Source organism: Paroedura picta, chromosome 17, assembly GCF_049243985.1.
Source record: "Paroedura picta isolate Pp20150507F chromosome 17, Ppicta_v3.0, whole genome shotgun sequence".
NCBI classification, from domain to species: Eukaryota; Metazoa; Chordata; class Lepidosauria; order Squamata; family Gekkonidae; genus Paroedura; species Paroedura picta.
Window position 1 is genome coordinate 20,584,355 of NC_135385.1, and position 24,646 is coordinate 20,609,000.

The 24,646-nt window shown below is 54.5% G+C and overlaps 1 protein-coding gene across 6 annotated transcripts in view; it reads right to left on the reverse strand.

Annotated features, from left to right (window-relative positions):
• The window catches only part of TNRC18 (trinucleotide repeat containing 18), a 78,105-nt gene that overhangs the window by 32,299 nt on the left and 21,160 nt on the right, over positions 1-24,646 (reverse strand). For 5 of the 6 annotated variants that reach the window (XM_077317212.1, XM_077317215.1, XM_077317218.1 and 2 more), the window contains exons 4-11: positions 15,762-15,887; positions 12,817-14,673; positions 5,254-5,356; positions 4,647-4,852; positions 3,807-3,953; positions 3,459-3,643; positions 2,468-2,897; positions 682-1,641 (exon numbers count right to left, since the gene is read on the reverse strand). In XM_077317212.1, coding sequence (XP_077173327.1) covers positions 682-1,641; positions 2,468-2,897; positions 3,459-3,643; positions 3,807-3,953; positions 4,647-4,852; positions 5,254-5,356; positions 12,817-14,673; positions 15,762-15,887 — 4,014 coding nt within the window. The remainder of the gene's footprint in view (positions 1-681; positions 1,642-2,467; positions 2,898-3,458; positions 3,644-3,806; positions 3,954-4,646; positions 4,853-5,253; positions 5,357-12,816; positions 14,674-15,761; positions 15,888-24,646) is intronic. The other variant, XM_077317217.1, reaches the window with a different exon arrangement.

Sequence of the window (24,646 nt, forward strand, 5' to 3'; positions counted from 1 at the left end):
ACCGCCTGCCTCAATCCTATTCTGACTTCCCCACCAGTTAAGAACATCAGATCATAAGAAGAGCCCTGTTGGATCCGTCCAGCGGTCCACCTAGTCCAGCAACCTGCCTCACACAGCGGCCAGCCAGTTTTCCTAGATGCCCAACAACAGGGCATAGAGGCCAAGGCCTTCGTAAGAACATCAGAAGAGCCCTGCTGGAGTAGAACAGGAATCCATCTGGTCCAGCATCCAGTCTCACATAGTGGCCCTTTTAAAGCCATCTATGCCTGCGGCCATCACTACATCCTCTGGTTTTGAATTAACTTGCTGCACAGCAAAGTATAGACTTCTGTCCCTCCTGAATCAACTTGGTCTTTGTGGCAGCCACCAAAACTGCATCGTGGTACGATCTAAGCGATCGTTGTTCAGGAACCCCACGGGGGAGACCACGGAACCAGCTTTCCGAGTTCTCGAAAGACACAGCAGAGTACAAGTATAATAAAGGGACACAAATTGGGAAGAAGACACAGAAGAGGAAACAAGTGAGCAAATCACAGCCTAGACTGTCTCAGCCTGGCCTCCAGCCCACCCCTCAGACCTCCATGGGGCCAATTCTAGGCACGCGCCCTCAGAAACAGATTTCGTCGTGTGCAAACCAGGCCTCTGGGGCACAAGAAACCTGGCCCCAAATTCGCCACTCACCTTCGCTCTCTTGTCTTCTTTTCTCCAGCTCCAACTCGGCAATTTCGCTCAGCAGCGTGATCCCTTGCAGGAAAGTGTGCTCCGGAGACAGGCCCGAGGAGACCTCCAGGTCTGCCACCACCGCGTGGGGGACATCGCTGCTCGCCTGCGACAAACACGCCTGAGGAAGCTCCGCTGCAGCCGCTAGGGCGTTCATGCCGGCCAGCGGGTCGTCCAGTTGGATGTCCACAGGAGGTGCTGGGCAGGGCATGTCCTCATCCCCATAGCTGGCCATCTCTAAGGGGGGCTCCTCCTCTTCCTGAGGCACGCTGGGAAATTCCCTTCCCTGGGGAGACTTGATGTGAGGAAGTTCCGTAGGCAGAGGCGCTTCTTCCGGTGGAGGCGTGAGGCCCACCCTGGGCGCATCATCATCATCCCTGGGTAACAACTCGCCCTCGTAGCTCAGGTGGACCGGACAAGATTCTGCACCACCGGCGGCCTCTTCTTGGGTGCCCAGTTCTGCAGAGCATGTTATCACTGGGTATGCGGCTTGGCAGTCCTGAAGCGCTTCTTCTTCGGCTCCGGCACTGCTCAGGGCTTTGCCGTGGCGCAGCAGGAGGCCGCATGGGCTCACGTCCTGAACGGGGAGCGTGACGGAGGTTGCCATGTTGTCCACGGAGTCCGCATCCCGGTCGCAGAGGTCGCCCTCTTGGATCTCGTCCATCTCAACCTCGGTCTTCACCCGTTCTTCCAAAGAGTCCTCTTCCTCCGCAGCCTGGATGGGTTGGATGATTTTGGAGGGGGAGAGGTGGAGGGGTTTGACCTCGGGAGAAAGGGCCATGCGCTCCGAGTCCCCGGCTGGCAGCGGGACGTCGGGGGCCAAGCCGTCTGCGTCGGACGCCGCAGTCGGCTGGAGGAGGTACGGGTAGTGTCTTCTGAAGGAGGCGGGCAGGGACTGGAATGGATATCCTGCGGGAATCTCTGCAAGAGAAGGAACGGCTGTTGTGATGAACAGAGATCCGCAAGAAGGCGACTCTCGTTTCCCCCTAGGCCTCACACCAATAGGCAACGAGCAAGTTTCTAGCCCTCAAGTTTGAGAAGATCACCTTAAAACCATCAGTTATTAAAATAGCATGTTTGAAAGCCCCCATTCTTGCAGTCCACCTTTCTTCCTGGAAGTCTCAAGCTAGTGTCCATGCTTTCCTGCTCACTACTTTTAACTCTCCAGTCAATCTGTAAGGCAGAGTTCAGGCTAAAAGACACCAATGTTTGACCTCGGTCTCCCCAGCCCCTCTCCGGCACGCCAATGGCTGGACGAAACTGGCTTTCTGAGGAAGTGTAAAAGACCTTTCTTTTTTTTAAAAAAGAGGCACAGCACCCAACCTCCCAAAAACGGGGATTTATTCTGGTGGGTGATGTGCCCAATATGCTGTTGCACCACCCTGGGTATTTCAACCTGGGATTTGCAGCTGGATTGCTAACCACGGTTTGTTGCACAGTCGGGCTTCACAAGCCAAAGTTTGTCAAGCAGCTCTGCCCCTGGCCGGAGAGAACAGCACAGGGCTAAAGTCCTGCTAACAGACTAACCGGGGTTATTAGCACAATGGCTTCAACAAACTGCGGTTGATCGCCGTGGCTGAACGCTGCTTAAGTGTTGTGTGTTTCCCTAGAGGGGGTGGGACTATCTCACTTGGGAGGGAGGGAGAGGATGACAGGCAGGCAGGAAAGTGAAAGGGAGGGGGGAGGCGGGAGACAGAAAAAGGAAGAGAGGGATAAAACGCGGTGGGACCTGGCCCGGCTCTCTTACCTGGGAACATAGCCTGGTAGGGACTGGAGTTCTCTTTCTCCCGCTCCATTTCTTTCTTCTCCAAGCTCTCAGGCTCTTCCTCCTCTTTTGCAGGGATGGCAGGGGCGGGGGGCGGAGAAGCAGGGGGCGGACTAGAAGGATGGGAGATGGGAGTAGCAGGATAGGAGAAGGTGGGCTGTGCAGGCGGCTCTTCCATCTTTTGGATAACCCCGGCTTTGAGCCCAGACATGGGCGATGCCCTGGGAGACAGGGGAGGGGGACTCACAGCCTTGCTGTATGACGCAGAAGTGCTGTGGGACAGGACCGGAGGCTTCCGGGGCAGGAGGCCTGGGCCGGAGGAGGAGAAGCCCACTTTGCCACTGTCCAGGCTCCGTTTCGAGACTTTCTCTTCCATCTCCACTCGCTGTTCACTAGCTTTTAGCCTCTCCTGCTGAGAGAAGGGAAAAGGAGTAAACTAGATCTATGGGACATGAGCTTAACCTGACAATGTTCAGCTGGCTGCAGAATTGACCCCTGCCTCTCCTTGCTTTTCCTGGGCCTACAAGTTATCCATCACCCCATAGCTTCTTCTCCAGAAATTCCCTTGCTAAGTATGGCCTTCAACAGCAGAACGGCAGAATTAAATTCAGGACTTATTAGCAGTGATTCCCACCGACAAGTGGTTTTAGAAAGTGGGCAGGGCCACGCGGAGCTTTCCCCCTGCAACCCTTCTCATTGGCTGCGCACATTTTTGAAAAATGTCACTCTGGCATCGGCTGCCCCCACAACACAAGGAAGAAACGCCTGCCCACCACAAGCCCTACCAGCCAGAGGCCTCCTTGCCCGCATTCCTGGAACACAGGACCGGTGCCTGACAGGCTGCCGAGCCAGTGAATATCTCTGGATGAATCTTTCATCTGGATCTCCTTCCATTTTGAGAATTCAACCGCCTAAGCCCAGAAAATGCGTGGCGTCACGCTGACTGCGCTCAAGAGGTTCCTCGGGCACGTACCACCAGCTGGGCACTCCTGTGCAGTTCCATGGCGTGGGCAGCCTGCTGTTGGAGGAGATACAGTTCATGCTGGCGGAGCAGCTGTTGGTGGGACAAGAGCTGGAGCTGGTGGGCGTGCTGCAGGGAGTTCCGGGCCGAGGGGTACATGGCGGGCCACAGCGGGGGCGCCCGATCCATCAGCTCCGCTGCAGAGAAGGGACAGGCAGACAGGTTGGTAGGTGGGTAGGTCCCAAGAGAAGGAGACCTCTCTGTAAGCCCCGATACTGGGAGTCCAAGAATGGAGGTCGGTCTAGAGTCACGTTGGGGAAAGGATCCTCATGAGGATCCTGTCTGGGTCCTGATACTCACCAAAGTGCGGCAGGTGCTCGCTGGGGATCACGACAAGTTGCCCGGACTGGGGATCCCGGGCAAACTGGTAGGCCGAAGGGAGTGCTGCCCCCATGCTGGGGGGGAATCCCGGAGCCATGCCTTGGTGCAAGGAGGGGTGTCCCAGTCCTGAAACGGAGAGGGAGGCGCTCATTAGAACACGGAGAGGCGGAAGAATAACCGGGAGCCTGCACCAGGGACCAGTTAAAGGCTGGTCACTCTTTAAGGTGACCTGTCCACTCACACTGGATGTGTGACAATTTGGACATCTGAGCTGGGTTCATCTTAGATGCCTGTTGTGGGCTCTGGAGATGCCCAAACAGACTTTTGAAATTGGACCTCCAGTGAAACCAATCCCCCAGGAGCTTTTACAGGGCAAGCTACAGCCAGTGTGGTGCATAAGTCAGTGTCGGACTAGGATTTGCAAGATCCGGGTTCTAATCCCCCACTCTGCCATGGAAAGCTCCCTGGCTGGCTTTGGGCCCATCACACTTGTTCAGTCTGACCTCGCAGGAGCATTGCAAGGATGAAACGGAGAGCAGGGGGGGGGGGCCATGTCATGCCGCTTTCGGATTCTCATTGGGGTGAAAAGGGTGGTCTAAATGAACCAGATAATGAAACAAAGACTGCGAATTTGTTGCGAATCAAAACGCATAAACAGTCAGTTATGCCAGCTGGAGATTTTAAGTGTCCGATAACTGTTCAAATCCTGCAGCTCTCCAAGCGATCCCAGCACGGACCTCCTTGTTTGCAAGCATTTAGGATCTGGGGCCCCATCGTCTGTCCTGTGCCTGAGCCGAGCTCTTCGCCCTGTGGACTCACCGTATGGATGGCCGGCGAGCCACATGGAGGGGCTGCCAGTCCTCGGCAGCCAGGGGTGGGCCGCCAAGTGCGAGGCGGGATCGGCGGACCATCGCCCCGAGCCGGTCAGGGGAGGGCCCCCGGTCACCATGAGGTTAGAGTTCAAGCCGTTCGTGGTGCAGCCAGCGGGATGGATCCGGGCAAAGTCCGCCAGCTCTTTGCTTTCTCTGAAGGAAAAGGGGGAAGACTGAGATGACGGGCATGTTTTGGGCATGGAGCCCCTTCCCGTCCAGAAGAGTTGCAAGTCTCTGGGCTGGATCCCAAGGGTGAGAAATGGCACCTCTTGATGGGTTCCCCCGGAAAATACAAATGCCACAAGCAATGGGTATTTCTAGGGATGCACACAGGAGCTGCAAAACTTTAGGGACTGTTGGGGCGACGTCCTAAATACCTATAAGGCCTCCTCTGGACTTCCACGCCCGTGGTGTTGGCGGAGGGGGCCTCTCTCCAAGGGGGAATGATGGGATATCGACCCTCGGACCTTGAGGTCCATTTTCCTCCTCCTCCACCTTGGGTGCAAAGCCCAGTTCAGAGAGCTCTGGAGGTAGCCCTGCCAAAGAAGAGTCACCTGAGCAGCTTCTCCTGGTCTCGTTCCAGGCGACTGGCCAAGAGGTGGCCGTCCCGGTGGCGCGGCCGGTCATCCCCGCAGTCCTCGTCCGAGCGCCCGTGCCCTACGACGCAAAGGAACGAGAGTTGGCACAAAGAGCCAAGGCCAGGATCTCACAGAAATCCAGGACTGACTCAAGGTCGCCTTGCTGGCTGCGTGTAGAAGAGCAGGGAATCCAACCAGGTTCTTCAGATTACAGGCCTGGGACATCCCCAGCCTCCGCCTGGAGGTTGGCAACCCTAGCAGAAGCTGGCACATTTTAATGCTGGGGCCACCGGCTGCTGCTTAGGCGGGCCGATCTGATGGACTGCGTCTGGGAGCAGTGCCAGCCAAAATGCAATAGGTATCACATTTACACTTAACCGGACACATGACTCGAGTTGCGCTAGTGGGGTCACCTCCTCTCTCCCTTCTTGCCTTCACAAAGCCCCCCCCCCCCCCCGCCGCATGAGGACCATCTGGAGGGTGAGAGGGTAAGGAGGGTGTATAATGGATGTTCTGGTGAAGGACCCCGTGCTCCAAACGCCCTGCCCCCTTCCCAATTACCCTGCCTGGATTTTTGATACTAGCCCTTGGCTGGTCCTTATTTGGCCCTCTGGGAGGTATTTGTTTCCCTTCCCCCCCAAACCTTTTGGGTCTTGGGTACCAGTCGTCATCCCCCTCCAGCTCCAGGAGGGGAAACACAGACTTCAGTGGGGTCCAGTACCCGCCCCCTGCCCTGAGGCTACCATTCCTCCCTCTAAGGCTCTAACCAGACCCAAATCTTGCTGTTCTACTGCAGGCCGATCCAGTTGCCCTCTGAGACAATCTCTCCTTTCAATCTGGGGGAGTGCAGGGAGCCATCCGAACCCCGGAAGCCCGGCAGCTGTGTCCCCCTCCAACCTTCCCGTGGAGTGCCATACCCCGACAGCTCCCGCCGCGGCCTGTGTTGCCTGCCAATTTTTGCAGCTAAAACACACACACAAAACGGTGTGTTTAACGCCGCCTGGCGCGGGTTATTTTAGCGCTCGCGAAACCCAGGCAACAGGCAGCCTGCGTCAGCCTCGGGGTGTCCCCCCCCCCTTCTCTTCAGAGCTCTTTCATTATTTAATGAAATGCCTGGCTGCCGCTCCGCTGGCTGGAGAAGGAATTGAACCTTTGGCTGAATCTGTCTGGGGCCGGACTCCGCCACCCCCCTTTCGTCCTCTGGGGCGGGCCAAGTCGGTTCCCGAAGCCAAGTCTTTTCGCTTTCAGTCGCCCTGATATTTGTTTTGCCAGAAATATGATTATTTCAAGCTGTTTTTCACGCAGGGCACCGGGGTTCCGCTTCAAGCCCGTCAGCCCCGCAAATCATTCAACCGCCGGCATCTTTCGGCACAAACTGGACGGCTCCTTCCCCTCCACCCCATGCACCCCCCCACGCACCCCCCCATTTACAAAATAGCAATTGTCTCTCGCGACTCAATGGCCACCAACATGACGCCCAAAGCGCATGCAAAATCCAATCCGTTATGCGCAGAACGCACTGAAAGGGTGCGCGCGCGAGTGTGCGGGGAGGCGGGGGGGGGGAGAGGCTTCCATGGCAACCCCTGGCCCCGCATTAAACGCCGTGCGGGTTTTCCTTGCCAAATCCTACAAGATCAGTAGAGCAAAGCCTTGCTTTTCTCATTCTTTAAAGGGTTTGAACATTCGAGCACCCTTCACTCGGGCGCGAGCAAACTAATGTTATTAGTTTAAAAAAAAACCCACACGTCTCTTGGCACACAAGGACGGGGAAAGAACTTGGGGAGTTTCGGGGGGGGCTGGGGGGAGAAGCGGAGAAAAGGAAGGCCTTGTTTTCCTTATGAAAGCCAATTCCATCGCTTAGCAACGGCCCCGGCCGGCTGACAGAATGCAATCCTTGTTTGCAGGCTTTTAGTCCTCCCCAGTAAATTACATTTAACGCAGCCGGAGGGGGGGGCGGAGGGGGGGATGTGGGGGGCGCACCCTCTCCAAAGGGCTCAAACAAACAAATGTCCTCCATTGGCTGCCAGACTCCCGTCTCGCGGCTCGGAACAAAGCCAAGGGGCAAGGGGGAGAGAGGCTGTGGGAAACCCGGGGACGAGCCTGGCGGGGTTGCCAACCTCCGGGCGTGCCCTAGAGACCTTCCGGGTCTCCGGGCTGCGGAGATCGGAGAACGCGGCCGCTTTGGAGGGTGGCCTCGAGGGCACTGTGCCCCGCGGAGGTCCCTGTCCTTGCCAGACTGACCCCCCCCAGACTGGCCTTCAGGAATTTCCCCACCGGGAGTTGGCAAAGCTAGAGGCAGTGCAGGAAGGAGCTGCCACCGGAGAGAAAAAAACGGGGCCTGGAAAACAGGCCCTGAAAACAAAAGCGGTGAACTTCCCATGTCGGGGCAGACGGATTGATAGGAATCCAAGTCTCCCCCCCCCCCTTTCTAAAATAAAGCTGACAGGGTAGGGGGGCAGGGGTGGGGGGGACGTCTCTCCGCCAGCATGAATGTGTTTGCTTCTTGTCAAGACATCCGCCTCCCCGACGCCAGGAGTGCATGTTGGCAGAGCCCAGGAGAGGAGGGAGAAATAGGGAGTTGTGGGGCGGGGGGTGTCAGCCAGGCTGGGGTAGGCGTGGAAATGAGCTTGCAAGCTGATGTCAAGAAAAGCCCCCCACACACACACCAGATCCGATTTTCTCTCCCTGCTCATAAATTGAAGGCACATTCTGCAAAGGCTATAATCAAAATGCCTTCGATTCTTTCTCCCTCCCTCTCCCACTCAGAAATCTCAGGCAATATAACCACTGAGCAACACAATCATGCTGGCTTATCTTCTAACACCGTACAGGCCATTAAATGCCAGCAATACCCTTCACCTCCCTACATAAGGCAAACCGGGCAAAGGTTAAATGGGACATCAAGAAACCCACACGAGGACATTTTGGCCTTCCAGGGCATTTCATGCAGGGCCTCAAAGTAGCTGTTTTATTGTGGAGGAACTTCAGGAACAGCTTAGAGTGAGAGAGTGCTGAGTTAGAAGCTGGACAGTGGAGCCCCCAGGGCTTAACAGAGATATTGGTTTTTTATCTCATGGCACATGCTAATGTCATTCAGTTCTTGCCTCTGTTGTAAACTATTTTATTACACAGTATGCTAATAATTTGCTGATATTTTTAATAAATTATATACAAAATTAATTAACTCCTACCCCTTCATAAAACCCTTTCAGGGCCGTCAAGGAAGACTGGTCTACAAGCAAAACTAGCCTCTCTGTGCAAGAAAATAAGTCTTTATTTCCATATGTATGTGCTAGAAGAGTCTTTCTCAACTCTTTTAGTGTTGAGAAATCCCTGAAAGTTTCTGCAGGCTTTGAGGAACCCCAGAGGTGGGGCAATTATACAGAATATGGTTGGGAAGCACAGCTGTATACATGCCCCCTGCCCATCATTGGCCATTTTGGGAGAGAGGGGGCAGGTCGATGTGATCAGAAGAGGTCCTATCACATGATACATGTTTGAACGATTTTTTTAAATCTAAAAAATTAATTAACTCCCACCCATTAACTCCCACCTTTCAGGGCGCTCACGGAACCCTGGTTGAGAAATCCTGTGCTAGAAGATTGATTGCTAGAAGTGCACAGATATCGCGCCCCCCCCCCCCGGTCATTTTGCTGTCTGGACTGGCTCACGTTAATGCCTTTGGTCTGTTCAGTGCTCTTCTAAGTGCTCGCCCCCCCCCAAAAAAAGTATTGACTTCTTGCAGCCGACAGACGGTGCAGCAAGGTGCCAAGTCAAAAGCGGTTGTCTGTTAAGTGCCCACAGGGCCAAAGCATTGAAGGAAGGCAAACTAATGCGGTTCTCTCGCATGTGTATGCGTGTGCATATTCAGTGATTCCATTCCACAATGTGGTCTATTTATGTCGCTCGTGACTCATGCCATTGTGTTGTGGGACGAAATAACTCTGGCTATGCATGCACGCACGTGCAGACATGCACTTTTGGTGTTTAAACGACTTAACTAGGCTGAGAAAAAATGATGCTCAAACTCTATGGCCTCACAATTTAGCATCTCTGTTATGTCTGGGCTCCCGAGACCAGCAGGAGTTTCCCCTTCTGACAGTTTATTACTCCCACATGCATGTCCCCTACTTGCCGACAGGAAAGCAAAAAATGGTTACAATCCCAGGCCTGTGATTCTATCTGGGCCTTGGCGGAACTAGTGGAAGTTCCGCAGGGGCTGCGAAAGTGTGCTCTTCCGCCATGGTTGAGGGCAGGGAAATGCAAAACGACAGGCTTCTTTCCGCTTCTTCCCTCCCCTAACTTGAGGATTCGGGTTTCCTCCAGCCATAGGCCTGAAATAATAATTTTATCTAAAAACGCCAGTGGGGCAGCAAAGGAAAGAAACGGCAATGAGGAATTTTACACTGCAGTGTCTTTTAATGAAATAAAATAAAATTAAATAAAATAATAATAATGCAATGCCAATCCCCACCACTGAAGGGCGCTACAGATTGCACTTTGCCACTATGATACACAAACAGAGCCACCTCCCTTGTTTGTAACGGCTGGACTTTACACCTTTTCCAGGTGAGAAGCAGCACTGCTCTCTTGGTACTTTACGTATCAATATTTACTTCTTCCTAAAGAGCTGGATGTTCTTTCTTCTCGTGTCCTGTTTATATTATTTTGTCTAGAAGCCGACGTGCTAAATAAGGACTTCCTGAAATAAACGTATGGTCACCGGTGTTGCAAAACCAAACTACTTAAAAAAACAAAAAGTACTTTGAAAAAGTAGTTCCATGGGAAATGCCCACTTTGGCAGGTTGAACAACAGGCAGCCTCACCCCCGGCAGTCCACCAACACTCCCTAGAGGTTTTTAAATTGGTTATTAATTGTCGATTGATGGCTTTCACAAAGTTTGATGCTTTGAGTTTTTATCGTTTTCCCCTTTGCATACTGCTCCCAACAGGTTCTGGGGAGAAGGGCGGCGGCTCGCTGGTAGAGTATCCGCTGGGCAAGCAGAAAGTCCCCGGTTCAATCCCCGACATCTCCAGTTTAAAGGTGCAGGTGGCAGGAGATGCAAATGACCTCTGCCTGAGGCTTGGAGAGCCACCGCCAGACAGAATCACCCGGTGGCAAGAGAATGATAAGGAATGATAAGGTATCCATGATCTAATCCACAATTTGATTTCACAGGCCCTGGTTATTGCTCCACAAATGTTACTTGTGTCCAAAACCGTGTCACTACCCTGCATGCTCGCACAGAGTTGCGTTAGTCACCTGCAACCCAGGAAGCGGAAACGACAACGATATTTGTGAAATCTTGCAGGCTGGTCGCCTAGATGCAACTCCCTGCTCGCCACAGGCGAACGAAGTCTTCAGATCTACAGGAGGAGTTTGGCCAGGGCTGCCAACTTTTGGCCCTGCCTCTAACAACAGCACCGTCCTCGGCTATTGGCGGTCGTTTCATCCAAACCAGTAAGCCGAAACACGACCGTGTGCATAAAAATGACAAATTTTACAATTCAATAAATCACAGCTCCGTCTGTTGGCTCAAGCGTTGAGGTGCTTTGGCTGGGCTGCAAGATACACAGGCCATTTCCCGCATTAAAACCTGTCCTCTGTTCACGAGCGACAGCTCGGCCTCTTGTTGAACCGACCGGCCATCCTTCCCTAGAAGTGCAGACCCAACAGGTAGCTCGTATGAAGGCGTGAGGCTAAGAAGGGAAAGGATGGCCCTAAAGGGGCGTGGCTGAAGAAGAAGAAGAAGAAGAAGAAGAAGAAGAAGGAGGAGGAGAAGGAGGAGAAGGAGGAGAAGAAGGAGAAGAAGAGTTGGTTCTTATATGCCGCTTTTCCCTACCCGAAGGAGGCTCAAAGCGGCTTACAGTCGCCTTCCCATTCCTCTCCCCACAACAGACACCCTGTGGGGTAGGTGAGGCTGAGAGAGCCCTGATATCACTGCCCGGTCAGAACAGTTTTATCAATGCTGTGGCGCGCCCAAGGTCACCCAGCTGGCTGCACGTGGGGGACTGCAGAATTGAACCCGGCATGCCAGATTAGAAGTCCGCACTCCTAACCACTACACCAAACTGGCTCTCCAGGAAAGCGTGGGAACTATTGCACCTAGACATACTTGCAAGGGAATTTTTGGCAATTATGCCACCGAGTTGCCTTGACCCAGACGGCCCAGTTGAGCCCGGTCAGACCTCAGAAGCTAAGTACAGTTGGCTCTGGCTAGGACAATCAAAGACATCCAGGGGCAAATCCAGTTTGATTCCTCCCTAGAAACCGAAAAGACATCACATCATGAAAAAAAACCCAAGTCACCAGAAAAAGAGAGTAACGCTGGGAAAAGTGGAAAGGAACAGGAATAGAGGAAGACCTAACAGGAGATGGATGGTCTCTGTCAGGGTAGCCACGGACTTCAATAGGCACGGAGGTCAATGATTCATAAGTAAAGATAATAACGCCAGGAAAAGTCTATAATGCTGGGGAAAGCTGACAATGGCAGGAAAAGAGGAAGACCTAACATGAAATGGATTGACCTTTGCAAGGCTGTTATAACCATAAGACGTTTGGGAGTTGATTATTTTACAACAGCACATAGCACACAATGTTCAATGATAAATTGACATTAAAAGGAAAAAAACCCCAACATTTTGCTTAAAGTGTTCACCTGTATAAAGAGCCAGCCCTCCCCACTTCCCACTTGGCTGAACGACAAAATGGGGCCAACTACACCCATCACATTAAAAAAAAAATAACCATCAAGCAGCACTCAACAGGAAATTAAAGTATCAATTAAAAACAGATCTCATTTGGAATCGAGACCGCTGGACATTCAATGGGGAGGAAGCCCCAATGAGATTTTATTTCTCTGCAAACAAGCCAAAGGTTGGGCTGTTAAAGCAGTGGTCCCCAACCTGCGGGCCGTGGCCCGGCGCCGGGCCGCGGCTCCCTCTCCCCGCCCCCCCCCCCCGCAGTAAAAAACTTCCCAGGCCGCAAGCTTGCGGTCCGGGAAGCTTCTTACTGCGGGAGGGCGGGGAGAGGGAATCAGGGCCGGGCCGCGCATCACGCATGCACGGCCCGTGCGGGCGCGACCCGATGCCCTGCTGGTCCCCAGCCTCGGAAAGGTTGGGGACCACTGTGTTAAAGGACTTGGCTTCCTTTTCTTTCCAACTTGCTGCAAAATATGTGGGTGGCACCAGAGTGACACCCCATGGCCAGTCTGATTCATTGCAAGATGGATTGGCCCAGTGTGGTTCTCTCTAGGGACGGGACACAAACTGGGAAAATACGGTTCGGTCCATGGTTTGCAAAAGACCACGTGGGTCTTTAAGGTGCTCCGGGACTAGAGTCAAGCTCTTCTACTACAGGCCAGCACAGCAGCCCTCTGAAGGTAACGAGGGGTTGGGTGCAATAGGGCCAAAAAAAAAAAAAACAACAGTCCTGCCCAGCAGGCCTCCCAAGGACCATACTGCTAAAAAAGGATTTCCATCCCCTGCAAGTCCACCATCTCCTTCCCACGCCTCATTAAAACCAAAACCACTTCTTACCTTTGACGCTGCCCAGAGAGAGGGAGCGATCCCGGTCCAGGAGGCTCGGCCCTGGCTTGTTGCCGCTGTTGTCCTTTTGCCGGGCCACGGCCACCGCGATGCCCACGGGGAGATGCCGCACCTCCACTTCCCCCTGGGACCCGATGCTCTCGCGCCCGAAGGACTTGGCGCTCTCGGGCCGCTCGGGCTCCTTCTTCAGCTGTTTGCCGGTCTGGTGCGGCAGCAGCTGCTGGATCTTGGAACCGCCCTGCTGGGAGGGGTCTAGCTTCATGCTGCCCAGGCCCCCGAAGGGACTCTTCTTCCCGCCGCCCTGCCGCGCGGACGTCTCCTTGGCGAAGCTGCCGCTGTACTGGATGAGGCTTTGCATGGCGGAGCCTTCGCTGTGCGAGGTAGGGTGGAGGCCTTCCGGAGCGCTCCGGGGACCCGGCGCGGTGGGTCTCTGCAGGCCGCCGGGGTCGAGGTACGCCTTCTTGGCCTCTTCCTCCACCCGGTTGGCGTGGTTGTGCTGGGCGGCCAGGACGGCCATCTGGGTGGTGGCGAAATTGCCCATCTCGAAGGGCTTCCATTTCTGCTCCGGAGGCTTCAGTTGGCCGTGGTCGAGGTGCTGCCGGGAAGAGGAGGAGAAGGAGGAGGACGAGGAGGACGAGGGAGAAGAGGAGTCCAAAGTGCCGTATATCTTCGCTGCCTCTTTGCAGCCCGATCGCTGAAACCAATCCCGCTCGCAGGAGCGGTGCTCCACCTCCGAGCCGGGTTTGAGCAAGTCTTTTGAGGGGAGGAACTCCCGGCTTTCGGGGGAGCTCAGCCTCGGCCGGTTGGAGGCGTTTGCTGAAGCCGCCTGCTTCTTCAGCACCATGGAGTTGGCCCGGATGACAGAGTTCTTCTCCCGCAGGACCTCCATGTGTTTGGCATCGCCGTGGGCGGGGAAATCTTGGGGCAACAGGTTACGGGCCTGGTCGCTCACGCACCGGCTGGGCAGCGACTGCAAGACGCCCACTCGGGCGGCGATGGCCCCCGCCGCGTCCCTCTCTTTCGCTTTGCCGTTGTCGCGGGCCTGCGAGGCGATCTGGATGGGGCCGTTCCTCTCGTCGTAGGCCTCCACCGAAGGCACGAAGGTGGGGGCGATGACTTTGTGTTCCCTCCCCGGTTCCTTGGTCAGGGGGAAAATGGTATACATGTTGGAATGGACGGGCTGGGGAGGGAAGGCCGAGGAAGGGGTCAGCTTTCCCGGCGGAGGGGGGTGCGGGGAGGGGCAACTGCAGGCGACGTGCAAAGCGGCGGCCGAGCCCATCACGGGGTCCCCCCTTTTCAAGCGGTCCGGGTGCGAGGTGTGAGGGGAAGGCCTCATGTTCTCGTCGTGTCGGTTCAGGTCCTTGGCACAGCGGTCCTGCTCGGAGCCCAGCGCTTTCCCCAGGAGGTCCCCGCCGCCGTTGCAGTTGCTGAGCGAAGAGGTCTGCAGCGGGTTCTTGGACTTTGGTTCTCCGCTAAGGCTCCCCCGATTCGGCGCGTGCTCGGCCAGGAAAGGGGACAGGCGCTCCCCGGCCTTGGCCGCCTTCTCGGGGCCGCTCACTTTCCTGTCGCTGTCGGGCTTGGTGTCCAGCGTGAGGTCGACCACGCTGTGGGGCCGGGCCTCCTCCTTCAGCCTGCCCTCCTTCTTGGTCCCGGGCAAGGAGAGGTCGCTCCGGCATGCCCTCTCCTTGCGGGCGGGGTCTTTCAAGACTTCCTTGGAGTTCCTGTGCAGGGGGCCGAGCTCTTTTTCGCGGAGCAGGGAGCCCGCCGTGGGGTTGGACGCTGTCCGCGAGGGAGGGCCCGGGGCGTGCAAGGCGGACTGTCCTGCGTGGCTGGTGAGGTAAAATCCATCTGCAAGGAAAGGGGGAAAGATCAGTGAGACTCCCGCGCCAGACCCCGCCCAAGGCTGTGCAGTCTATCGAGGGGACTCTGTCGTCTGAGAACGCTCTCGTCCGCCACAAAAGAGCCGCACGGTCCAGTCAAGAGACAAATGTGGCAAGGTGGGTGGAGAAACACGCCCAGATCAACAACGCATGCGGGTCTTTCTTCCTGAACGGGCAGGAGGGGAAGGAACACGCGGAATAACTTCTCAGACACTGACTCCGTTTCAAAGGTCAGGCTGCAGGAATCACGCAACAGGACTGTAAAATTACAACAACCTTCCTGCCCCTCATGGACCTTTTCCTCTGGGGAGGGGGAGGGGGAGAAAGCAAAACATATTTGCGGAATCCGTCATGTTGCTAGGACTTTTAGCTTACTGTAGTTGCCGGAAGGGGGGCATTAGGGGAGAACTGTGGCCCTCCAGATGTCCACGGACTACAATCTCCATGAGTCCCTGCCAGCTTAATATAGGGGATTTTTTTTGGGGGGGGGGACTGTGGTTACAATTCCCATGAGCCCCTGTGAACTTAATGAACTTAATGTAGTTCGGTGGGGCAAACTGTGGCTTTCTGGACATCCATGGACTACAATTTCCATGATCTGTAGTCCATGGACATCTGGAGAGATTTGGCCACCCCTGCCCTAAGTGGACCATGTGTGCAAACAGATTAACACATTTTATTGCAGCCAATTAATTTGTCCAGCATCTAACAGGTAATTTTTGTTCTTTCTCTGCAGAAGGCCCATTGGCCACCTCCCGGGCCTGCAGAATCACCAGCCAGGTTGCAGGGACTTGGCTTGCATCGGACTTATTGGTGCTCGGCCCAGGCAGGGACCACCAGCCGGCTCACAGGCTGAGAGTGAACTATGACTTGTGAACGCTGACTCAGGCTTGCCCTTCTCACTAAGTCCCCAAGCAGTCACTCCGCGGGACGACTGGCTTGCCCAAGTCCCTTTCCCTGAGTCCTTTTTCATGGAAGAGGCCCCGGGCTCCGAAGCCACAACCGCCTGGGTGCAAAGAAAGATCACCGAAGGAGACAGAGGAGAGACCGACTGACCTTTTGGAGACTCGAAGAGGCTGTGCTGGCCGAGCTGAGCAAGCAAGGGGCTCCCGCTGTTATGAGGCTCCAGGTGACTCAGGGGAATGTACGAAGGGTACAGACCACTCGGCAGGTGGGAGAAACCTGGAAAGAAGAGAGAGAAAGGGGGAGATCAACACAGACGCAGGTGACCATGCTTTTCCAAGAGTGTTCGGACTGTTCTGTCGGCACCTCTTGAGAGCAACAGACGGGCCAGGTCTCTCCACCCCCCTCCCAGGGAGCCAAGACACACACATACTTGTTCTCTATTGATATATGAAGAGCAAACACACAACATATACATATTCCCGCCCCCCTCTCTCTCTGTGTTCTGCCACTCTTCCATGTGTTCAAGAAACAGGACTATTGCAGATGACTGCGTTCATCTGAAGGACTCTCAGTTATGAGTGGCCACCTTCCCAGAATGACGGGGACCTCTACTGAAGTAGCCAACTTCCCGATGGGACAGGAAGGAAGCGACAAGGAGGCTCCACAAAGTGGATGTACTTTCTAAGCCACGACAGGCCTGGCACCACTGTGCAAAGAAGTCCTGTGTGATAAACTCAGAATCAGAAATTTAAAAATGGGGTTTTTCAAAAGGGAGCGAAGGGCAGAATCCGGGTGAAATCCAGGCAGCCGGGTCATACGGCCACCCTGCACCCCGGATGAGAAGGAACCATCTTTCGGCTGCTGGGACGCCAGCTGGAAGGCCCAGCTGGGGATACCAGCGGATACTGGGTGTCTGGATTATTTTTTTCTACACTTTGGAGAGTAGCAAGAACTGTTTTCATGCAGCGTGGAGCCCATCCAGGGCACTTCCGTCCGAGCGGAAGGCCACCTGGCCTGCCTGGTTTTCCGCTTGCATCATCCGTGTTGCCAAAACAGCAACCAGAGCAGTGGCCGTTATTTCGCAGGGAAACAGGTCCCCCCGTAGGCGCCACGGGGCAGGGATCTTTGCACCCCGCGGAGGTCTTGCGTAACATCTTGCAGAGCCACGTCGGCCACAGCGACCGGCTTGCGGCCGTCAAAGGGAAGCAGAAAAGGGCAGCCTGTGGCAGAAATTTCGTTGCGCACATTTTTGTTGCTCTCGCTTCCTTTTCCAGGCGCCCGGTCTGCGCTCGGCAGCCGGATTTGGCCTTCTGCCATCAGAACCGAGAGGAAATGGGTCTGAAAGTGCCGTGTCATGACGAGGGGCCTATTCGTCTGGGCGTGGTACCTGGGGCCCAGACATCCCCGATCCTGAAAAGGACTGAAGGCGTGGCTTCCGGGGGCTGCGAGGGGAAAGGGCGCTGCACCCTCAAAGAACGGGGCCTACCCGAGCAGCAGACGTCAGCATTTTGACAGGCTGCATCTCCGGAAACGGAAAACGGCAGCCCAACCAGGTAATCCTTTTTATTTTTCATTTTATCTACATTACTTATAGCCTCTTTTTCTCGTAGGGACTTGGGGTAGCAAGCAAGCAAGCAAGCAACCGACACAATGGGATGTCTGATTAACCAGTGCATTAGGATCTTAGAAGTCTGGAGCCACCTGACAGAACCGAAGGAGAACCAAGGAGACACCTGACACGTTAAGCGGTACAAGAATAACATTAACAGGATGCTCCTGACAAGACACGAAACACCGCAGCAGAAAAGCCCTCTTGAATAGACAGCTTTGTGCAAGCGAGTTTATTCATGGAGCTGGAAGGGGTCCCCGAAACCATCTAGTCCACCCCCTGCTCAATATAAGATCAGCCCAGAGCATCCCTGGCTTGGAACCGCTGCTTGAAGACTGCCTGTGAGGAGGAGCTCACCACTTCCCTAGGCAGCCCATTCCAGTGCTGGACTACTTTGTAAAAAATATCCAACCAGCACCTTTCTACCCATAATTTAAAGGGTCTTGTCATCTGCTGCCAATAGGAACCAATCCCTGCCCTCCTCTCAATGTCAGCCTTTTAAGAGGGCCATCACGCCCCCCCCGCCTCCTGCAGACTGAACGTTCCCAAGCCCCTCCATCTTTCCTCAAGACAACCAGCTCACAAACCAATTCTGCAAAACGCACAAGAGATAGAAGGGATGTGGCTGAGGGGTGCTTCCCCAAGAGCCAGCACCACTCCGGGCTCCATAGTAGCCCCATGCAGGAATTATAAGCTGTATATGCCATAAGGGAAGAGAGCAGAAACAGAGCATCCTCCCCCCCCCCAATAGCCACATGTTCAACTGAGCATCTGCCACAATCTCAACACCCATGCATAAGGTTGTGCACTTCCATACGATCAGGAAAGGGCAAACAGCGATTCTCTAAATACATACAGCTCACTGTAGACACATACTGTGTACATGATTGATCCTGTCTCCGTACAACATGCATGCGCGCACACAAGCGGTAGCTTTCCTTGCGGCAGAATGCCAAAAACCGGGCCTGGAAGTGACAGGATCAGCTCCTTCTTATTTCTCTGTCTCGAGCACGGCAGGGAAGACGCTTTCTGGAACGCTCTGCGGTGTGTTGGTGTGTTTTACGAGGAAAGGGATCAGGGCAGCCGGCTCTGCAACAGGAACCGGGCTTCCCAGGGGAACAGCTGCTGGGGGTGGGTCTGGATTCCTTGAAGGCAGAGGGATGGGATGGTTCTGACACTGGGAAGTGATGGTGAAAAGAGGGATGGGGCCAGGTACCTCTGGCCTGCAGAGCTTCCAAAGGGAGGAAACCTGCTACCCGGAGGAAACCCTAGGTAGGGGACCACAGACCACTAGCAGTAGAAAGAAGAGGCAGTCTTCATTCCAAGAGGACATTTTTACAATAGGCTTAGCAGTTGAGCAGAGGACAATGCTAATTTCTAAGTTGTCAGCTAAAGATGTAAAGGTGGCATTCATGTTTGTACCACACATCTACCCCAAACTTCCCCTCCCGCCCACTCCATAAAAAAAAACACTTGGCAGACACCAGGAAAGGTGCTGGGAGACACCATGGTGCTCCTGGGCCACACGCTGGGGACTCATGCACCACACACACACACAACGGGTCCAGATGTCCTCAAACCCACCTCTAGATCATTCCTGTCTTCTGCCAATTGGGCTGACTTCAGCTACCCTCTTTCTGGAGTAAATTAGGCCAGGCAGGGAAAACTTGAAAATCACAAAAGGTGGGTTATGAACCTGCACGACTAATTTTCCCCAAGACGGGTCTCTTGTCCCAGGGAGGAGCAATGCTCTCATTCCCGAGATTCCCAAGGTATGAACCTCCCAGAGTCAAATTTCTGCTTGTCAGACAACTTCCACTCTTGGAACCTTGCATCCTGTTGGTCCCAAAGCTGCAACTGGATTCGAACCCAGACCAGCACGGCAACTCTTGGAAACTGCCAGTCCCCCAAGAGCTTTCCTGATTGGGGGGGGGGGGCCCTGATTCTAGGTCAGGGCTCCCAACCAGGAGAGCACATGCCGCTGCTCCGCTAAGACCTTTCCCCCTCAAATTCACCCGGGGGACACATTTCGTATCCAGAAGAGAGAGAAAAAAACACACACGAAAGAGGAGAGCTTCCTAACCGAGTTGCGTAACTCGGCAGCGTTGAGCAATCTGCTTTTAGACATGAGCCTCAAAGGGCAAGACGGAGGCTACTTCTGCATTTGGGGGGAGGGATCGGCGCCCTCCCCAAGTCTCCCTAGGTGTGTGTGGGCTGGAGAAACAGTGGGGGGGGGAGGGTTTGGGGGGCTGCTCTGACTGCAAACGCACCTTCCAGCCCCACCACCCACAATTTCGACAGCCACACTCCCCCCCCCCCCCAGCCACGCTCAGGCATTTTGCTGCGTGTGGTTTTGCGGTTGGGTTGCCGTCTAAACTCATGACCGGACGCTTCCTCTCTTGCCGGATGAGTCACCTCGCAATGCGTGCGTGTGTTTTCAAGCCCCACCCTGCGCTGTTTTGAAAACAGAACAAAGGTTACTTTTTCTCCCCCACCCCCCACCCCCAGGGCCGCCGAGACGCCGGGCCTCGCCTCTTCCGCGCTGGCTTCAGCCGCCCCTGCCGAAGTAGGTCAAAGCCATTACCCCGTTTGACGGGGCAGGCCACCGAGGAGGCAGCACCGGGAACCTGCAATTACTCGTGAGTCAGCCTGGGAGAGGTGGATGTCGCTCGCCGGGACGGCCTGGTTCTCAAGGCGCGGGCTCAGTTTGTCTTCCCGCATTATGTAACCCGCCAAGGCGATGGGCGCCACGCCCCACGTCCTGATAAATACAAGCCAGACTGGCGACCAAGTTGGGAAATCCCTGGAGACTTCGGGGGGCGGAGCTTGGGGTTTGGGGAGGGGAGGAGCCTCTGCAGGATTATAACGCCACAGATGCTGGGAGGTGGCTCATGGAAGAGCCTCTGCTTGGCATGCAGGAGGTCCCGAGTTCAATCCCCGGCATCTCCAGGCAAAAGGACCAGGAAGCAGGTGAGGCAAAGACCCCAGAGGAGGCAACACAGCAGAACTGGATGGCCTGACTCAGTATCAGGCACTTTCATGGGGACATGTGTACTTCACCTTCCACAGCAGTTGTGTTCTTCAGGGGAATTGATTTCTGTTGTCTGGAGAGTTCCAGGAGATCTCCAGATCTCGACTGCGGCTTGGCAACCCTACAACTCTCCGGGGGGGGGTGAGGACACCCTTGACAGCAAATACCCTCTGTTATTCTCAAAATACTGCCTCTTTGCCACAGAAGGACAATCGAGGTATGCCCTATTTGCAAGAAAGACCAGTGGGGTGTTTAGCATGTGCATACATTCAGCGGTATATTCTCTCTGACAGGATGAATACACAACTGGGAACAGCTCGGTGGAGGATGGAGAGCTGGGAAGAGGAAATGAGTCAAGTGAGAACAGGGTGAAGCCCCGATCCACCATCCGCTTCTTCCTGCCAACGGCATCCCTTGCCCTGGGATCGCCGAAGGCCATTGCCCCATGCTCCCCGCTCACCGTATAGGAAAGCACCCAGTGGTGTCCGAAACCCGCTCGAGAACTCCATCGTACTCCAGACTGACCGAGGACGGGACTATGTAGATAAAGCCGCCTCGACTGAATACAGAACAGGTTCAAGCCCCGAGTGCCTCCCTTCACTCTCCCTCCTGTACCAGTGAGTCATCTGCATTTGTGCCTACAAGGAAAAGGAAAACCGTTCTGCAAGACAGGCTCTCCGCTAATGAAGGGGGTGGCATGACGCTCATTAGAGGAGGTGCATTTGCCAGGGTGAAATACTCCTGTGTTACGAGACAGCAGCTCAGTGGCAGAAGGTCCTGGGTGCTGTCCCTGCTGTCTCTCACTAACGGAGATTAGGGAGCTGATGCGGCGGAAGAGTGAACTATCTCTGTCCGGGATCCTGGAGAGCCGCTGCCAATCAGAGGGGACCGAGACTCAGGGCGACGGGCCAATGGTCTGTCTCCATATAAGGCAACTTCATAAGTTTATTTAACTCATTCTATGCATCGTTATAAGGGAGCTGCGGAACGAACGCCAAAAGTTCCCTTATATGGAGGCAGAGTGTTAGCTTCTCCAGCATGGGGTTCTCTATTCTTAACCTCCGATGGTTTTCCAGGATTCGTCTTAGTCAACAGCCCTTTGTCCAACCTAAGATCTGTGGCTCGGTGGGTAAAGAAAGTGCATGTGTATGGGGGGGCAACGTGGCACACAGAGGCAGCAGGGCACCCACACACACCTCTCCTGGGTCTTGACCAAAGGTAAGCCTTAGGTGTGTATGTGAGAGAATGTTCTTAGAGAATACATTCTAATAGGTGAGCTGTTAAGCTCATTCCCTGGCTTTTTGTGCACTTATCTCTGCCTCCCACAGCAGCCTCCTCCTTCAGGCTCCAAAAGGAAGGGAATGCTTGAGGTGGAGCATTTGCTTTGCCCACAGAAAGCCTCAGCGCCAATCTGTGGCACTGGCAAGTGAGAACACAGGAATAGAAGAGAAGGCCAATGGCCGATCCAATCCAACAGTCTGTGTCACACCGAGGTCAAAACCAAGGCACCATCAGGAGGTCCAGAACTCCCGGAGCCCTCCCACGGTGCCTCCCCAAAACGACAGAGCATCCCTGCCCCAGACACAAGAGCATAAGAGAAGCCATGTTGGATCAGGCCAGTGGCCCATCCGGTCCAACATTCTGTGTCACACAATGGTCCAAACCCAGGGGCCATCTGGAGGTCCACCATACGGGCAGAATTCCAGAAACTTACACTGTTGCTCCCTACGCACCAAGAACAGAGAGCATCCATGCCCCAGACTCAGTGCTCCAATTCTACCTTGTGGCTAAGATCCACCAGTGGACCCCTGTTCCAGATGTTTATCCAGGCCCCTCTGGAAGCTGCCACCACTGCAGTAGTGAATTCCACATGTCAAAGACACTTTGGGTGAAGAAGTAAAGGGATCGGGTTCAGGTGGTGAAAAAGGCCTTTTCTCAAAACCCCGACAAGCTGCTGCTACTCAGAGTAGACCATGACTGACCCTGAGAGATTCAGGGGAAGGCAGCTTTTCATGCCCGACTGGCAATATGAAGGACTGAATTTTGAACACGTTTTTTTTCACGCAAGGCACGTGCAACAGACCGAGCTATAGCCACGTCCGATTCAGAAAGAAACCAAGAATCTTCACGGCCTGAAGATGCACCAGATTGTTTCCAAGGAGGCGGTTCCATAAACACTAGATTAAGAGTCACATGCACACCCACCGCTATTCATCCCAGCGTGAATGATAACAACCACAAAAAGAGCAAAAATACAGCTTCACTAAAATGGTTCCGAAGCCACGCAAATCGTTTCCTTCCTGCTCCCAGCCAGATGGTCTTGTCTTCCACCCTTTAGCAGAATGCCCCTAGAGCAGGAGTAGTCAACCTGTGGGCCTCCAGATGTTCATGGACTACAATTCCCATGAGCCCCTGCCAGCAAACGCTGGCAGGGGCTCATGGGAATTGTAGTCCATGAACATCTGGAACACCACAGGTTGACTACCCTTGCCCTAGAGCACCAACATCTCCACCCTTCAGCTCTTTCCGACCCTCAGCAACCGACAGGTGAATGGCCAGGGAGAGCAGAGACGATTCGGAGCGTGAATGGAATCCACCTGAACAGAATCGGTACACACACAGGCCAGCCAGCTCGAAGTACCAGCGTACGCCTCAAAAGCTCAGTGAGGGAGTGGGAGAAAAAAAGGGGGAAGGATCGCCTGGAATAGCTGCCCAAATTCCCTTGTCTCAACAGGGTTTCTGTGCCAGTGTTCTTGCAGCACCTGGGTGATTACTATTTTAAACAGTGAAGTTCATCATCTGCTACATGACAAAAGGTCTCACACACACACACTATCTAGCCTTCAACCACCACCGGCTCAATTTTCACCCCTGCCTGAGCCTTGAGCCAATTGTCACTCTGGAAGGGTTTCATTTTCACTGCCTGAATCCCTAATATCCCCTGGAGTACCCCGTGGGTGTTGGCTGCACCCCCCCCTCCCTCTGTCCACAGTGACAATCTCCGTTTGCCAGAATGTTGAGTCTACCAAAGTCCATGGAGATCTCCTTCTACAGAAACGAACTGGGCACCTTACGGAGCAGGTGGTTTCGCAGGGTAATGTCTTTTGGCATTTTGAGCGTGGCGCGCAGCGTCCGACGGCCAGCAAATCACCATCTTTGAAAGGAAAAGGTAGGAGCCAGCGGAAATCACAAGCTCGCCTCAGTTTTCCACTCGCAATCTACCCGGCATGATCGCAGGTGGGGGTGGGGGACAAACAGAAGGCAGGTCAGCTGCCGAGACCCCCGGACGGCCAGCGCACGGTGCGCTACGGTCTAAGATGGAAAGGCTTCCGCACCAGGGTTGGTGGCTCAGCGGCAGAGCCTCTGCTTGGCATGCAGAAGGTTGCAGGTTCAAAACCCTGGCATCTCCAGAGAAGAGGACCGGGAAGATGGTGATGTGAAAGGCCACAAACTGATTTCCTGGAGAGCCGCTGCCAGACTGAGGAGACAATACTGACCTCGAGAGATCAGTGGTCATTTGGGCAAGGCTAACATTTTGCTAAACTTCCCAAGCAAATGAGGACAGCGTTAGCACCATGCGCCACTCTCCGTGGCTGTCCCCTCCTATTTGTCCTTCTCGTGCAATCGGTCGTAGGTGGGCGAGACGGCTGGCCGTTTGCTCCCAAAGTTTTAAGAATGGTGCTGTGGCGGCGGCCGTCCTGTGTTGTTTGTGACTGACAACGTGGAACCTGTGAATCTGTCCAGTTTTGTTTGCGGCGGCCGGCGGCCAACAGAGTGGGTTTACTTATCTAAAAATAATCACTGACTTTCCACTAACTTCCCCTGAATTCCCCGGCCGTTTCTCACAAAGGCCTCAAGTGACCCAACGTGGCTGGGGAGCCACCTTCCAAGCAGGACAGATTTCTTTCTTTATTTTGTTTATTTATCTGTTTATGCCACAAGCGGTTCGCAGTGTTCTCCTCTTCTTCACCATTTTAATCCTCACGACAAGCCTGCGAGGTGGGTCAGGCGGAGAACGTGGGAACGGCCCGAGGTCACCCACTTCAGGCGGGCTCTGAATTACAATTGCCCTTCAGACTTGGGAGGACAAATAACGGAGCAGAGCAAAACAAGCACCTTTGGGTGTGCACTGGGGAGCAAGGGAAGGTACAAAAAGGAAGTGAATCCCAATGTACGTTTTTCATGTCACCATACAGGGCCCTCCCGTCTCTAGGCAGTGTCGGTGCTTGGTGAATCGGAGCTGAAAATGGCTGGAAGAAGGAGCGTCACAGGCAATGTTAGAAAGTATGCCACGTCCTGTGACTGTGTGCCAAGAACAGTACCCGAGTTCAGAGGGCCACCCGAGAGGGGAGTATTCATGTCCTTTCATTTTCGGCCACGCTGGCTGCGGCCGGG